Source organism: Malaya genurostris, chromosome 1 (genome assembly GCF_030247185.1).
Source record: "Malaya genurostris strain Urasoe2022 chromosome 1, Malgen_1.1, whole genome shotgun sequence".
NCBI lineage: Eukaryota > Metazoa > Arthropoda > Insecta > Diptera > Culicidae > Malaya > Malaya genurostris.
Window position 1 is genome coordinate 179131 of NC_080570.1, and position 16091 is coordinate 195221.

Here is a 16091-nt window from a genome sequence, read left to right on the forward strand (position 1 = left end):
TTATGCGTATCCGAATTGCAGATTCGAAATTACTGAGTGTTATGAGCAAATAATCACAAACATATTCATTCACTTCTTTTAGCGATCACTTTCAAAAATTTAGACCCCAACTTAAGTGCACTTGGTTCCATATGAAGCTTTTCAATTTCCCCTAGATACGGCTCCCGGTTCAGGAATTATAGAATGTTATGCACGCCGGTATGAAAATAATGTGTACGCATTTTTCGAAGGGTAGCTTAACCGTTAGAACAGAACATTCACGGATTATACGTACAACCTTCAGGTGCCATATCTACTTCAACTCCTCCGCCAGGTCATGATATTTCGTTGAAGAACGTTGATTGAACATTATGATCTAGCGGTACAGTAATATCGATTAGTGTAACTTGTCTCACTCTTTTCTCGTAAACTACAATACCAGGGCGGTTCTGGCTATCAACGAAGTATCAACGCACCTGTTTGGTTTGAGAATTACAGCAATGATTTCTTGATCATCGTATGACGAATACCAGTAAATTTCAGTAACCCAAAGTATTTGCACGGTTCATCGTTTTATGTTCATTGACCTGGAAACAGCTAGCGTCTACAACTTGTCCTCGTAGCAGTAGAATCGATCGACATTTATCGGTTCCGAATTCCATCCGGATGTCGTTGCTGAAGACTGTTGCAAGTTGCAACGATTGACGTAGTTTTTGTACTGATTCTACAAACAGTTTTAAATCGTCCCAATAGAAAGTGTGGTTTTGTTATCTTATTTCTAAACTCCAAATGGTAGCCTGATTAGAGAGGGCATTGCAAGACAAAACCATAGTGGACTAAAAGTACCGCCTTGGAATATCCATCTCCTAATTTTTGGAATCTTGGACCTTAACACTTTTTTATCATATTCATCGTTTGTTGCATGAGCCTACTAATGTTATCATCTATTGTATACAATTTTAATACCTTAAGCAGCTACGAATGCGGTACTGAACCATACGCCTTTTTGTAGTCGATATACACCATGCTCAGGTTTCTTTGCTTTTGAGTAGCCAATCCAACAATGACTGCATTTCAACACGTTCTTTGCTTTTGAGTAGCCTATCCAACAATGACTGCATTAATGATGGCGTGATTTTTGCAGCCTTGCTTATTTTTGCTACAGCCTAAATGTTCTTCCGTCATGACCTCATTAACAAGCTTCTCTCATATATTGGACCAAACAGGCAGGTCCCCAGGATTCCGTTTCGGGAGGGGCCCAGATCAAATATAAATCCACTAACTTCTTCATCATGTATCTAATTCATGGTGCGCCTTTAGTACCTCTTGTTTCTTGGAAGTGTGAGTGCACACTCAAAAGTGATCCACTGAAGTAAATATTAATATATTTTATGTGTTGAGAGGGGAAAATATTGATTTAACTTTCTCATATCATACAGTTGGGGACTGTATGATATGAGAAAGTTCAAATCAATCGGTTCCGGAATTACAAAGATTTTTCATGAATAGCATGAAAATGAGTGGTCCGAAATGGCTCCCTTGTTTCGTCTCGTTAGGAACAGAATAAGTCTTCTTTACGTTCCTTTAAACTACTACAATAACTTCAATGGTTCCCGATTTCTTGATAGTTTGAAACAAACAAGCGCAAGGAGATCGTGATAGTTCAAAAAAGCCAAATTGGGTGAACAATGTGGACGGGGAAGCACTTTGAACCCTAAATCGTTGATGGCAGTATTGCTCTTATGTCGATTTTTTCAATCGCCCCAATAATGCACACTAATATTCAATTTTCCAAGGCAGTTCATGGAAAGCATACCATGATTATCCATCTTCTATTTCCAGCCATTCAGCACCATTTCGTGTAGTTTTGACATTGTCCTTTGTAAGCGCAACGAAGGGCCTGCCGCTGCGATTGTGGAGACTCGATCACCATGAAATTCTCGAAACCACAATTTCACGGTGCAATATAAAGGAGCATTATACTCATGATATTATATCATAACTTTTGTTTGGTTTCCCTCGCCGGTTTGCCTCCAATATATGTTTTTTTTTTCAAATTAAAATCTTTAACCAAAAAGTTTTCTATGTATAAAAAATAAAAGTGTAAATAAAATGTAAAAAGTAATCTATAATTTCCGATTTCGGAAGGGGCCAGGGTACGTACCTGAGACCAAAACTGTGTCATATCACCAATTTCTTGAAGAAAAAATACCCAGCGAATGCAGTTGTAAAACTTCCTTTCGTTTATGTTGAATATGCGATTTTCACCATTTCCAGCCATCGCAGCTGAATACACACTAAGCTGCGATTCCTCAAGGCTCTCAGTTCCCTAGTATTGTGGTAGAATATCCGTATTGAGCATTTGGGTCTGTCCCACGAAACTTTGTAACTTCCGCGCCCATTTGTATAATGAGCTCGTCTCGTATCTGCTGTTGTGAATTCTTAGTTGACACAGGAGTGGTAGATGAGATCATCTCGTGACTATCCTAATTGCGACTAAGCCTAATAAATAGTATATCGAATGTTGTCTTCTTGTGCTATGCAATATTCAGCAGATCTCATGAAGCCTAATGATGCTATAAAATTCGTTCTGTCAATTTTTAGATAAAATATTTTGAAACATTCAACATGAACCTAATCAGTTTTAACTTGTAAGAGATTCCAGGAACGCAGTTGAAATAATGAAATTGCTATTTAAAAATATAAATGTAACAGGAAATAACGTATAACTTTGACTTACAAATGTTATATATTATGTACAGATTTCGGGTTATGTTCCTTTACCTTCTACAAACTGCTATTTTAGCCTTTTTTCCTATAGGAAGATAATAGAATAACTGCAAAAACCGACTTTTGCATGGAGCCACAGAGTTGCATAGTGTTATATAAAGTTCGACTCAGCTCGACGAGACCGGAAAATGCCTCAGCGTGTGTATGTGCGTGAACAAAGATTTCAACACGTCTAGGCTCGATTAAAAACTACTACTGGACCATTGATCAAGTTCGAAAATCAAAATGATTTTCACATTCGGTTCCGAAGATATAATGGTATAAGTGACGTAACCGACAAAAGGCGTTGTTTTTTATCGCTCAATTTTCATAGAGATGGCTGAGACGATTTCAACATGCCTAGACTCGTTTGAAAGCTACTATTGAATTGTGGATCAAGTTCGAGGATCAAATGGCTGTAGCTTCTGGTTCTGGAGATATAATGACAAATCTCCTAATCTCTTGTATATATATATATATATATATATATATATATATATATATATATATATATATATATATATATATATATATATATATATATATATATATATATATATATATATATATATATATATATATATATATATATATGTATATATATATATATATATATATATATATATATATATAATGGATATGAAATTCGCTCAAACTTTGGAAAACTTTTTCGAGGCCAGGTGGGACGAGTGTCATATACCAATCGATTCAGATCGACGAACTGAGCAAATGTCTGCGTGTGTGTCTGTATGTGTGTACCGAATTTTGATGTGTAGATCTCAAAGATGGCAGCAAATGAAAGGTCGTTCTGTCAGCCAGAACATTATTGTTTTCGTTCTATGATCCGTTGTTTACTTTTTTAGCTATACAAAATTTTATGTCGAAATTGGTCGGTTTTTAACAATACATGTCTCAACTGACCTCAAAAACAAAATAGGTTACAAAATTTAGATACCTCAATGTATAATAATACCAAAAACCATAGCTTGTTGAAATCTTTTCATTTTGAACGAGATATTGACATTTTGGTCAAAGTGACTTTTCTTCTCTATCCCAGTAAAAGTAGTTTTGAGCGCTTCTTGATAAAGCGATTGCAATTGTTTTCAAGAACTTAGAAGATTGTGTACAGCACCCTTTTTCAGGACATTTTGTTAGGTTTCGAATTTAGTACGGATGTTTTTACCTTTTTTACTTTTTTTTAGCATAAAAAATAGTAATACAATTCGCTTCAACTTCGACTTTCGCTTTTAACTTCGCCTGATGGGACGAGTGTCAGTTACTAATCGATTCAGCTCGACAAACTGAGTATGTAATGGTGTTTGTTTATTTATTTATTTATGTATTTATTTATTTGGACAGGGAAAAGCCCGGTGGAGATGAAATTTGGCAATCTCTCTCTTCAGCAGGCATAAAACCTCCTCATCATTTGTATCAACAGATAACAATGATACAACAGATACATTTAGGCCTAACACTACAAATAATACCAATTAAATTGTTTATGTTTTTGTTATTGGATCCGATATTTACTTTCCGAGTTAAACTAACTTTTATGTCACAATATGTCGTTTTTTACAATATCTGTCACAATTGACTTGAAAACTAAAAATTGTTCCAAATTTAGATACGAATGAAACGAGTCGTAGATTGTAAAAATCCGTCAATTATTCACGGAGATATCGATTTTTTCGTCATATCCCAAAATTATTATCGAATTCAATGTGATAACCCATACATTTGAATAGATTGTAACTGTCTTCAACTACAACCACTGAAAAAACGAAATTTGCATATTAATGTACTGATAATTATAATTAATATTTTGTCCTACTTATTTTAATAAAGCAATCGAGGACCAGTCTTTCTAGTCACACTTTTTGAGTAAGAGACAAACGATTGATGCAAAAAATGGTGGATTAAGTACGTTTTTGTAGAGTAAAATAATGAAAATGGATAGTTCCTATTTTTTGATAGAGTGCCTTTCTTAATACAGCAAAACAATTAGTTGACCATCAAACAATAAAAATAATTGTTATCGTCGATTTAAACAAAATATGCTTGTTTTATACTACACCCTATACCTATCCACCTATCTACTCATTTTTGAGTTAAGGGACAAAATTGTCAAAACTTGAGTAATTTTTACTCAAAATAAGAACAAAATATTTTGTTCAAAATTTGAGTAATTTTAATTTCCTTGCTCTCGAAATGAAGAAACTTTCCTTCGTTATTTTCATATACAAAGTTATTCTTCTTCCTTTTGAATGCGCAAAATAGTGATTCAAACCCGTTTCTTTTTTTAACGGTTTGGAGTCAAAATTAAATTATTTTGATATATATTATATATTGAGTCAAAATTAAATTTTTTTGATGATTTTTGATTGACTCAAATTTTGATATATTGTTCCAGTTTATGAATTTGAGTAATTGCAACTCAAACCATGAGTTATGCTAAAAGAGCGTGTAGAATATGGTCGTTCCAAACAATTGTTGGTAGTTTCCGAAAAACATTGATTAAATCAAACCAGAGTTGTTGGTGTTACTATATAAGCAAAAAAATCAGAATTTATTTATTTTTACAATATTTTTTTCAGCGTGTATTTGAATAAATGTTTATTATTACCATTGATTTGGACTAGATAAGATAGTTTTGTATCATAGATTAATTGCCTACTTGGATGGTCGCAGTAGCATGCAGGGAAAAATCTTATTAGACTTTCGGAGAGCTTTCATGTTTTTCAAGGATAACAATGCTGTGTGCGGATGACAACTTCCTGTTATACTAGCGTATCATAGATGGCACTCAGTTATAGTTTTATTAGCAAATTATAGATATTGCATATCTACCAACAGTACCATAACCGGCTAGAACATTACTAGACAGAGTTAAATCCCAGCAAAAATTGAAATATTTTTATCGATTTTCGTCACTGATACCACGGCAGTATCAGCTGTAGTTTGCTTCCATTTAGTCATTAATCTTAGGGAAAAGAAATTGCAAATAGAAAATACCAAATTTGAAGTCAGGAGTGGAAGGATTTTCCAAAAAATAGCACTCTTACATATGTACTGGCATTTATGTAAGAACCGATCGAATGTAGCTGCTGTCATGTTTCAGTTCAGACTGATTGTTTTTATTGAAATATTTTCGCGTGCGGCCGGTTTCGCTTCTGTGGCTTCTTTAGCACCCATTTCGGTATGTTTTACAGGAATGTGAAGGGTGTGATACGGAGCTGACTAGAAAAATCATTAATCAATTTGTCAGTCTGTTTGCCTTTTCAATTTAGGGAAATTCTACCGCTAGTACGTTTGAACATAATTTCGTGCAGCTAAATGGGTCTTCGATATACTTTTTTTTTCTTATGCATACTCATTGTAAATTACGAAAGCTAGAAATTACAGTTCTTCGAGGGTGGTTTTTATAAAGCCGCAATTGAGTAACTATGTCAACTACAACTTGCTACCAGTACATTATAAATCAAACTATGACACCTTCCACAAAATACGCTTACGAAAGTGTGCCTCTATAATTTATGCGACTGGAACCGAAAGCGGTAAGAGGTCTGAAAGCTATACTAATAAATAACAATAATTTGTTGAAGTTTATAATTTATTTCTTCATTTTCATCGCATTCGGAATTTATAATATTTTTGGTCAAATGATAGAGCAACGACAGTTGAAGACGAATATCTAATCGTTGGAGGCGCTCAGGAAATTGTTTTCCTACCTACCTACCTTTCCTATGCCGATTTGGAACCTTTTTAATGCTTCATAGCTGATATGGGAGACTGTGGGACAAATCGGGCAACAAGAATTTATGAACAGAACGAATAAACTAGAAAATCTTTATATCTGAGGTGTCAGCCATATCAATAGGTGTCTTACGATTCGAATGCGACAAATGAACTGTTATAACATTTCTCAAATCAGTGCATACCTGTGCTTTGTATGAATGAAATATTGATTCTTAGCCGGCAACACATTATATGATATAGCATTTGTACTACATCGTTTTATTTCTTAAAAGTAAATTGAACCTATTTACGAACCACCCGCCGTACCCTAATTTACTATTCTCAAAACAAGTGACATAGCTGCGATGTATACTTTCAATAGTTGCTTCTATAACCATGTCGGGCTTTTAACGAACTCCTAAAATGAATGGAAGCACCATAGTTTCGGTACCTGTGGCGGTAGCCCAGAATTTGAACAAAACAGCATACAGAGCTGATACGGAAAGGGGATTTAATTTATTAGGTAAAAAATATTTAATATCTAATTTATTGGACTTGGAAGCGTCACACGACAAGCAAACGGAATGAGTAGACGGGTGGCGCGGACGTGTTATACCTTAGGTATAATGAAATCGAACAGAGGAAACTGAAAACATGCGCTAATTTATATGGGAATTGTTTCTAAGCTAGGAAAAATTTATGCTTTTTTAAGTTCTGCTTTGACGGTTGTGGCTGATTTTGTAATTTATGGATTAATGTGAGCTTTTATCTCAGCGTATCCCCTCGACGAAAAAGGGCTGCCGTCTACTAGTGTAACGGCGGGTCGGGTTCCAATTGATCAGCAAGTAAGAATTCCGGCTTGTGAATTTAACATTCTATATGTTATTATCACGAGCCACTGTGGCTATCAAGTTCCCAAAACGGGTGGCGGAAGATATACAGTGAAAAAATGAGAAAATTCAAATCAGAAAAATGATTAAAAAGCCGACTCGTTATTCTTGCTCTTTTGCCGAGAGAGCAGAAGGAGATAAATCTTACGACACGGTTGAAATTAATTAGAATTCATCTTCTCTGTTGTTTTTGTTGTACATGTGCTGATTCCGTTTCTGACTGTTTTTTTGCAACTCTGCGTATCAAATGTATGTATTTCTGTGTAGCAATGCCGGCCTTGTTCTTCGTTTCCCGGTGGTGATAAAAAATGAAAAGTTAAACAACGTTGGACTTAGTTTTTTGATGAAAAAGTAGCTGATAACGATCACATTTAGTTTAAAGTATACGGTCATTAAAATTTTTCAATTTTCAACCACTGGTGTTGAATATGATTATTTCTCCTTTCGGGTCGGTCTTTTTCAAGCGATATGGGATAGCAACCTGCGATAAGTTGGGAAAAAAAAGACTGTGGCAGTAATAGAAAAGGGTCATTCAATGGGTCTATCTGATTTTTTGGGATGATTTTCAGTCCTACAATCTGGGTACAGTAAGGTAAGGTAACTATCAATTATTGAAATCGAAAACCAAACTATACTCTACAGCGTATAGGTTGCACCTATAGTCTTAGCCAACGTAGCTCCGTGTTATTGATTACGTGACTGACGATGAATGCTTTATGTCAATAAAGTCAATGCATCCATTGCAAAAATAGTGATCGATAAATTTCAAATTGAACGCTCTAGTTCCAAACAGTGATGGCTCCATGATACTAACTGACATACTAATGATGACTGCAAGTAACGTTTGTAATGCTAAGTAAAAGTGTTGTGAGGCGATAGTGAAACGGTAGTACCTACCAAAATATAACAACGATTCAAACTTTTATTAGAGAAAAATTTGACAAATCCAATATTATTGGCATATATGAAAAAACTAGATGTCAACCATTTTGGAGAGAGTGAAGGAATAATCCGAGTGAAATCTTTTTTCCGGGTTTTACTTCACATACAAAAACGCTTGGGATAATCCAAAGGGGAAAGTCAATATGCAAGAAAAACAGAAAATGTGGTGCAGTCTTTTCACACACCATCGATGCTACAGTTTTGTGGGGGAGGAGCTCAATAACCGTATGTATTATATGAATTGGTCTAATAGTACATTCAATGTAGTCATACGACAGAAGCATGGTGATTAGTATTTAGTCCCTTCAAATACGATGCTCTGTTACTTTTGATTTAGGCAATTCAGTTCATAAGTTTTATTTTGTAATGGAAGGAAAATTGTAACTATAGGCTTAGGCTTGGATTATCAGATATTAATGCAAATCGAAAATTGCAATGTGCGCGGCTTGCTGTTATCAAATGAGAAGGGTAAATATTAGCAATAGCTGCAAAAAATATGCATTATTTCGATCTCAAAACTGCTGTAAACCCGAAACATCGTAATGCCGTTTTCTCATTTTCGCTTGCACTCCTTTTCCAGTGCTGAGAGAGCATGGTGTGAGCTTCATCGAAACCATCTGCTCATGCTGTTTGCTTCGGTTTCTCGTTTAGGCTTTGAGTTTGGTTTCCGTGCTGAAAACGCAAACAGAAACAGCAGTAGATCTTGGATAGGATGGAACAAAAAATCAAACAAAACATCTCGCTAGGAGAAGTTGGTTTGTCAAACCAGTGGGAGTGATTGTTGTAATCAGTAGAACACCATGTACTTGCCGTCCACAGCATTAACTTCGATCATTGTTTTATTATTTATTGTTTACATCTTTCTAGAACAATGTACATATTTACAAAAAAAAAACATCCACACGACTTTATAACATTACCATACATAAATATAAATAGGAACGTATTTGATTATTTTCTAAGGCATCACGTGCTTGTTTGTACTTTTTAATCAGAATGGTTTAAATGCTCTGAATTGCGCATCCAGTCGAACTCAGAGATTCTCTGCTAAATCCTAACACTAGTTTTGAATATTTGAACCACACGGATGAAAATTGATACCCTGTGATAAATTCGTATCATAACAGGGGAAATTTCCGTGCGATATGGTGTGTGTTTGGCTAAAAGAAACTTGACGCGCGGTTTCTGGGTGGTTATACACAGGTAGGTGTCCATCATCAAATGTAATATCAGGACTAGAAACTGATTGATCTTTTTTCGCTTTCATCCGACGATTTTGGAACCAAATTTTAATTTGACGTTCGGTGAGCTTCAGAGCATTAGCCACTTCAATGCGACGCCTCCTTTGCAGATATCGATTATATTGAAATTCTTTTTCCAACTCTAGAGTTTGGTATCGCGAATACGATTGACGCGTACGTTTTGATGATTCTTTCGATATTCCTAGGACAAAAAAAGTAAATATTAATTATGTAAACATTTGCTTTAACCAACATAATATAACATAATATTCGTTGATACTAACCGTCACCAGTATTGCCATGCCTGCTATTCAAACCATTATCGACTGAGGGAGATGACGTTGCAATATCCGAATCCTTTGGTGATAATGGCGGAGTGCTAACACCATCATAGGTGGATGCAGTTGGTGGGTTGGAATAATGATTCAGCGAAAAGTTGACGTTGTCATTTTGAATACTTGTTTCGAAGCCGTTATTGGCGCACTCTAAAATACTGTCGATACTATCATTGGTCTTATTAGGAGAGGGTGGTACAATTTCAGGAACCATTCGGTCGCTTATCGGGGACATTAAACTTATGACACCTGATGAGCTGTATCCCGGTATATATTTCAATTTTTTTGCTGGGTTTGTTAGAAGAGCCCGTAGGGCAGGAGAGTCTTCTTTGGTTAGTTCACAGTCTGCTTTCCTTTTATTAGTTGCAACTGTTTTCTCTTCGCTGAATTTAGAATTTGGTGATGAATCTGACTTTTTATAACACGGAAATTCGGTTTGATCTTTGAATGTACTGGATTGTGTTGCAAAATCACTCGGCTGATATGACACAGGGTATGTATTAGACGTTATATTACAAGTAGAATGGTCGGCTGTTTCCGGTGTTTTCGACGCAAATGTGTCTCCATTATGAGTGTAATACCCACGTTGGTAAGCATAATAATTATGATAATTGTTCAACTGCTGTTGGCAATAGTATTGGTTTGAGTAATATTGCGAATTGGCATAATATGAATGTTGGCCTTCCGATGGTGCTTCATTTAACTTTCCATGTGTTGTTGAATTTGATATCTCCTCTGGCGTTTGATGCCCTGATTGTTTTTGTTTCATCTGGTTCTGCATAGTTGTGTGGTTTGGATACCAGGTTGAATTACTACCACAGTAGCTGTTTGGTAGTGAATAAGAATAACCGGTTTGGTGCTGCTCTTGAGATATTTGTCCGCAATTGTAATACGCATTGTAGTAGTTTGAACTATACTCCAACTGATGAGCAGCCATGATCACAATTTTCTATACTTTGATCACCTTCACGCACTATACAACTATAAGCTCCAGAGTTATAACACAGTTGAATTCGATACTATATGTTGACTTCTTTCGATCCCTTCTCGATTTGAAATGACAACTGATGCCGAATCGATCGCTAAATTTAGACGGCACGGTTTTTGGCACACGACCGGTACAAAATAAATACAATAAAAATTATTCTTTCTTTCTCCAGCATGCAACTTTCATAAATTGTTCGGTATGAAGAGGGAACGAGACGGTTGAAATTTCCCCTCCCGAAACATATTTGTTTATTACCCTAATCTGACGAGAACGGTGCATGGGAAAAGGAGACTGCAATTCTAGGTGCAGAATACATAGACCGAGAACGTGGCATCTCTATGTACCGTGTTTATGACATGTCTTAGGTATGCTGATATTTCAATGTTTTGTCGACAGCGTGCCAACAGCGGGAGTATAAACAAGCGTTAATGAGTAAACATACAGTGATAGCTCCTTCGGATAAGCGTGGACAGATGAGATCTCAAGGTTGAGCAAGTAATTTTAGATAATGTGTTTAGCCTTGGTATACAAATTGTAAACTGCTTCTGGAAATTTGACGAACATTACATCCTAATTCAATGCTACGCTTGAACAAGAAGAACAGAAGTCTAATCCAGTACGGCAATTATTAAGTACAGCACTCATACAGGAACCCGTAAACATATACACATATCTCACTGTTTCAAAATCATCAATGTTTAAGAGACACACGAAGTCTCGGCGAGTTGACACCTCTTAATTTCCGGGACCGTCATTTAATGCTAGTATAAATGATCTGAGCAACATTCTGTCAACGGTGACTGGATAGAAACAGAAGTCTTCATGAAACAATACTTTTTCCTCCCCCTAACACAAATGATTCACGGAAATTGTGTCAAACTCTCGATTTAGGTTGAGGAAGGAGTGCCACGAAGCGGATAAATACTCATAAATTAAGCCTCGACTGCAGTTGACCAGACATTCATAGTTCAGTAAAATCATTCGATTGAATTGAGGTTCTGATTTTAGGGTAAATTTGAAAAGACAAGAACTGTCCCTTTGTGTGAGCAAAATGCTTCTATTTCATCGAAAAATGATCGTGCTCAAATCGACAGATGCAGCAATGCAACATTTTATCGTTCACTGCACTAGTAGGCACAAGCCCCTGGTCATTGGTATATCCCGTCTTTGAAACGGCTAAAGTTAGACAGTTGAATACATCCAACAGGGTGAACAAAATCATTAATCACAAAGTGCACGTGCGCCAACTCTCCGTTGTGGATGATTTTTGGCGACTGATTTCTTTTGCAATTGTGATTTTTTTAGTACAATATTCTTCGGAAGCAATACCTTTCACGTGTTTACATGAGTAGTATATTTCTTCCACCGGCGACCGACCAAATATGACAACCAAGTCTGAATAAACCGGAGAATAATAATAAAAAATAGTAATAATAATAATAATAATAATAATAATAATAATAATAATAATAATAATAATAATAATAATAATAATTTCGAGCTCATCGGGAGGGAAACATTTGCTTTAACACTTTCACCCGAATTGAGATTTCAGAACCCTTATTAAAAACGCTAAGTTAGTGTACTAAAGGCTGACTAAAAGTAAATTGGCACGCACAAAAAGAAATACCTGCAATTCGTAATTCAATAAGTTTTTAAAGTCTACTAATGGTTACATTACAGTTCTTTTATTAACATTTCAAAGTTACAACATTTGATAACATTTCTCCAGTTCCAACAAAATCTCGAACCATCCTCTTGATGGAGCCTATCAGCGCCCGCACAGTGGGCGTTCATATGTAATATAATATTCGGAAATGGTGCTAATGTATGAAAACAAGTTTTCGAAACAAAAACGTTAAGTTAAGGGAATGTGCCCGGATTGACGGTTAAATGCTTAGGGCGCCAAGCCTTACAAGCCGGTTGTTGTATGTCATAGGGCTCCGATCTGGAAGGATTGTTAGTGTCAGTAGGATCGTAGCACCAGCCATGTAATGGGAATAGTTCAGATTGTTGACCGCCTGTGAGTTTCCCGTGATTGATCCAAAATCAGTTGAATTGCATATTGAACCAACTGGGGAGAGGTAAATCTTGTTCAACGTGCTCTTGACGGGACCCACCGAGTAAAACAAAAAGATCATTCAGTTAGCTAGGGGAACACAAAGAAGTCTTGCCTCGGGTGTATCAATTTGTAAAAGCAAATTTAAATTCTCAGGACGGTAGTCAATCAATTTGAAACCAAGCAAATCCCTAATCTTACCTCGAAACACGATATCAATAACAGCTGAGGTGCTATGGTAATGATAAAATAAGACAATAATTAGCTTATTTGAATTTATATTTGATTACATGCGAATGAACCGATTCTTACACTTTAATTTAGTGATTCTCAGTTTGTTTCACAATGAACCTTTATGTTTTGTATCTACTCTTATACAAATAGTTTCAAGATAAATTTTGAGCTTGTCTTGTCCTGATCTCGTATAACATATCTGGCTATCGCATTACGTGCTCAAACAGTTCAACTGTTCCAACTAAAAATATTTCCGAAAACCAACTCGTCTAAACCTAGAAGAATTCAAGCTTGGCAAATCGAACGATCCTCCTATTAAAACCATACAATTCACACTTCACCTGAACATATTCCTAGTTTGTCACACATACACACTAAACAGAGCATTAAAAAAGTTTGTTTATAAAAAAAATAAATGTGCTAGATCAATAAAATTTTGTTAGTGGAACCATTTTGTTGCTGATGAATAGTCATATTCGAAAAATGGGACAAAGGGCGCGAACAAATTGAGCTCACCACCATAGACTTAGAATATGCATTAGATAACTCAATTTTAAAATTAAGTTAGTAAAAAAAGCGTACGAAATAAAAAGTTTAATAACAAAGTGAAACACTTTCAATAAAAGCTCCGCTTACGAATCACACCATGAGAATAAGCGATAAGAAATGCGTATGAATTGATCTCACAAACGAAAAATAATGTAGGAAAAAAAACATTTTTGCCAGATTAGACTATTTTCAATAACTCGAGAGAATGGACGAATAACTCTCTCGAAGTGATAGTATTCTGAAAACTGAAAGTAGGAAAAGAGAAACTACTGCAATTGTGGCCTTTTCCAACATGGAAGCAGATACCCAGTTGATTTGTTCTTGGCTCCATTTTTTTGCCACCGGATTCCACTCAACCTCAAGGCTGGTCCTGTCCGGAGATAATAGGTCAATCAATCTCTTATTGGGTCACAGCCCCTTCAAATGAATGGTAGTATAATAACTACCATTGTATTTTATTGAAATTCGACTACGGATTTCTGAGATTTCGGTCGACTAGCAATATCAATTTGCTTCTGTATGTTAGCATGTATGTATAGTCACCTTCCTAGCTATAGTCTTGATCTGCATGCGGCTCCACTCGACAGTAATTACAAATTTCATTACCAATCTCAATTCAGCATATCGCTAAGTGAAAGAGTCAAAAACGGGTTGGGCGGCATCGCAGGTCGGGTGATCTACGCAAAAAAGCGGGAAACAGATAATCTCCTGCCAACAGTATGATCCAAAAGATTGAAAACCAAATTTTTTATCACTTGTCAAGCTATCCACGAGATGGTTTGTTGAAGACGGGTACGTCAAATATTTTACAACTTTTGGAGAGAATATTATCAGTAGCGAGCATTTAATATTTTTCCTTTTCTGACTCTGATTGGCACTTCACTTCATTGTCCAGTTGTAACTTCAATGATACCTTGATGAAATTTTTTTATAATATAATATAATATAATATAATATAATATAATATAATATAATATAATCTATATATGGGGCATTCCACGCAAAATCAGCCACCCAAAATTTTTTTCATATAATATAATATAATATAATATAATATAATATAATATAATATAATATAATATAATATAATATAATCTATATATGGGGCATTCCACGCAAAATCAGCCACCCAAAATTCAAAATTTTTTTCATCTATTTTTTTCGGTACGGAACTCGAAAATATTCGACACGTATTTTTTTAATTCAATATGGTACTTGAAATTTTCGAGATATGATTTTTTGAAGTTTCGCGTTTACAAAAACAGCCCTTTTTCAACAGCCTATACTGTAAAATCTAATAAAGATACAAAAATTCGTCTAAAACATGAAATGTGCGTTTTTTCCTTAGCTTTCAATTAAGCGATTCCATAAAACAACCTTCAAAGTAAATTTAATGAAAAAAGTTAAAAATTAACAAACAAATTAAAAAAATCAAACTTGGGCCTAATTTTTTTTATTTGAAAAAAAAGACGCCTTAGGGGTTTAACTCAATCTTAGCAAAGTTTCAGAGTGGAAAGATTAATACTTTCGGAGCAGTGAATTTTTCAATCACCACCCGCACGCGCGAAGCGTACCGCAGCGCAACTCTCTCGAATACAGGCTTAACTTGTCGACACATATCGCGCAACTTTGACAGTTTATTGTTAGCAGCGTTATAGTTAAAATCGCGGTGTAAAAATCCAAAACATTCGTTGCGTCCAGTTTCTTCTTCCCTTCTTGAGAAACTTGATTTTTTGCAAGCAAATGATGTTTTGTGTGCACCATGTAAAGTTATTTGACTTTTTGTTTCAGATGAAAATTGTTTTTCTGTTAAATATGAATATTCATGATTTTTAAAATATAGACACATCACAAGTTTGATAAAAATAATAGTTTTTATTTTTTGTTCCCGGAATCGCAATAATCCTTTTTTTTTCACGAGATTCCCAACTTTGTAACAAAATATTTTGATGTATTCATCGGATGCGCTGTCTTACGAATATTCCAGTTTTTTGGCAAAATAGTTCAAATTCTCATTCTCTCGGATGCATATTTTGCACGAAATTTTTGTTTCAATTATGTAAGATAATTGAAAGGCAAATATGGTTCATTATTAAAAAGCAATCGATATTTTAAAATTTGAGAAATGTAATGTTACAATGTAAGTAATCGTAAGAATAACTTCTGTATAGTCGCTGAATATAGACACAGTGTCATCATTGTCATTAGTCTCAGAGGATCTGTGATCACTGTGAATTTTCCCTCACACCTGAATTGTGAAAATTACATCATTTTGTAGCTTGTCCAAAACTGTATATCATCACTAATTTAATACTCATGTAAATACTTTGCCCCAATTTCACTCGCTTTCTGCCTACACGGTGCACACAA

The 16091-nt window shown here is 35.3% G+C and overlaps 1 protein-coding gene across 1 annotated transcript in view; it reads right to left on the reverse strand.

The window, feature by feature from the left end:
- Positions 1 to 10828, reverse strand: part of LOC131427860 (segmentation protein fushi tarazu) — a 29747-nt gene extending 18919 nt beyond the window's left edge. Inside the window, exons 1-2 of the mRNA XM_058591807.1 lie at positions 9874 to 10828; positions 9417 to 9758 (exon numbers count right to left, since the gene is read on the reverse strand). Coding sequence (XP_058447790.1) covers positions 9417 to 9758; positions 9874 to 10828 — 1297 coding nt within the window. The remainder of the gene's footprint in view (positions 1 to 9416; positions 9759 to 9873) is intronic.
- Between the last annotated feature and the right edge of the window lie 5263 nt (positions 10829 to 16091).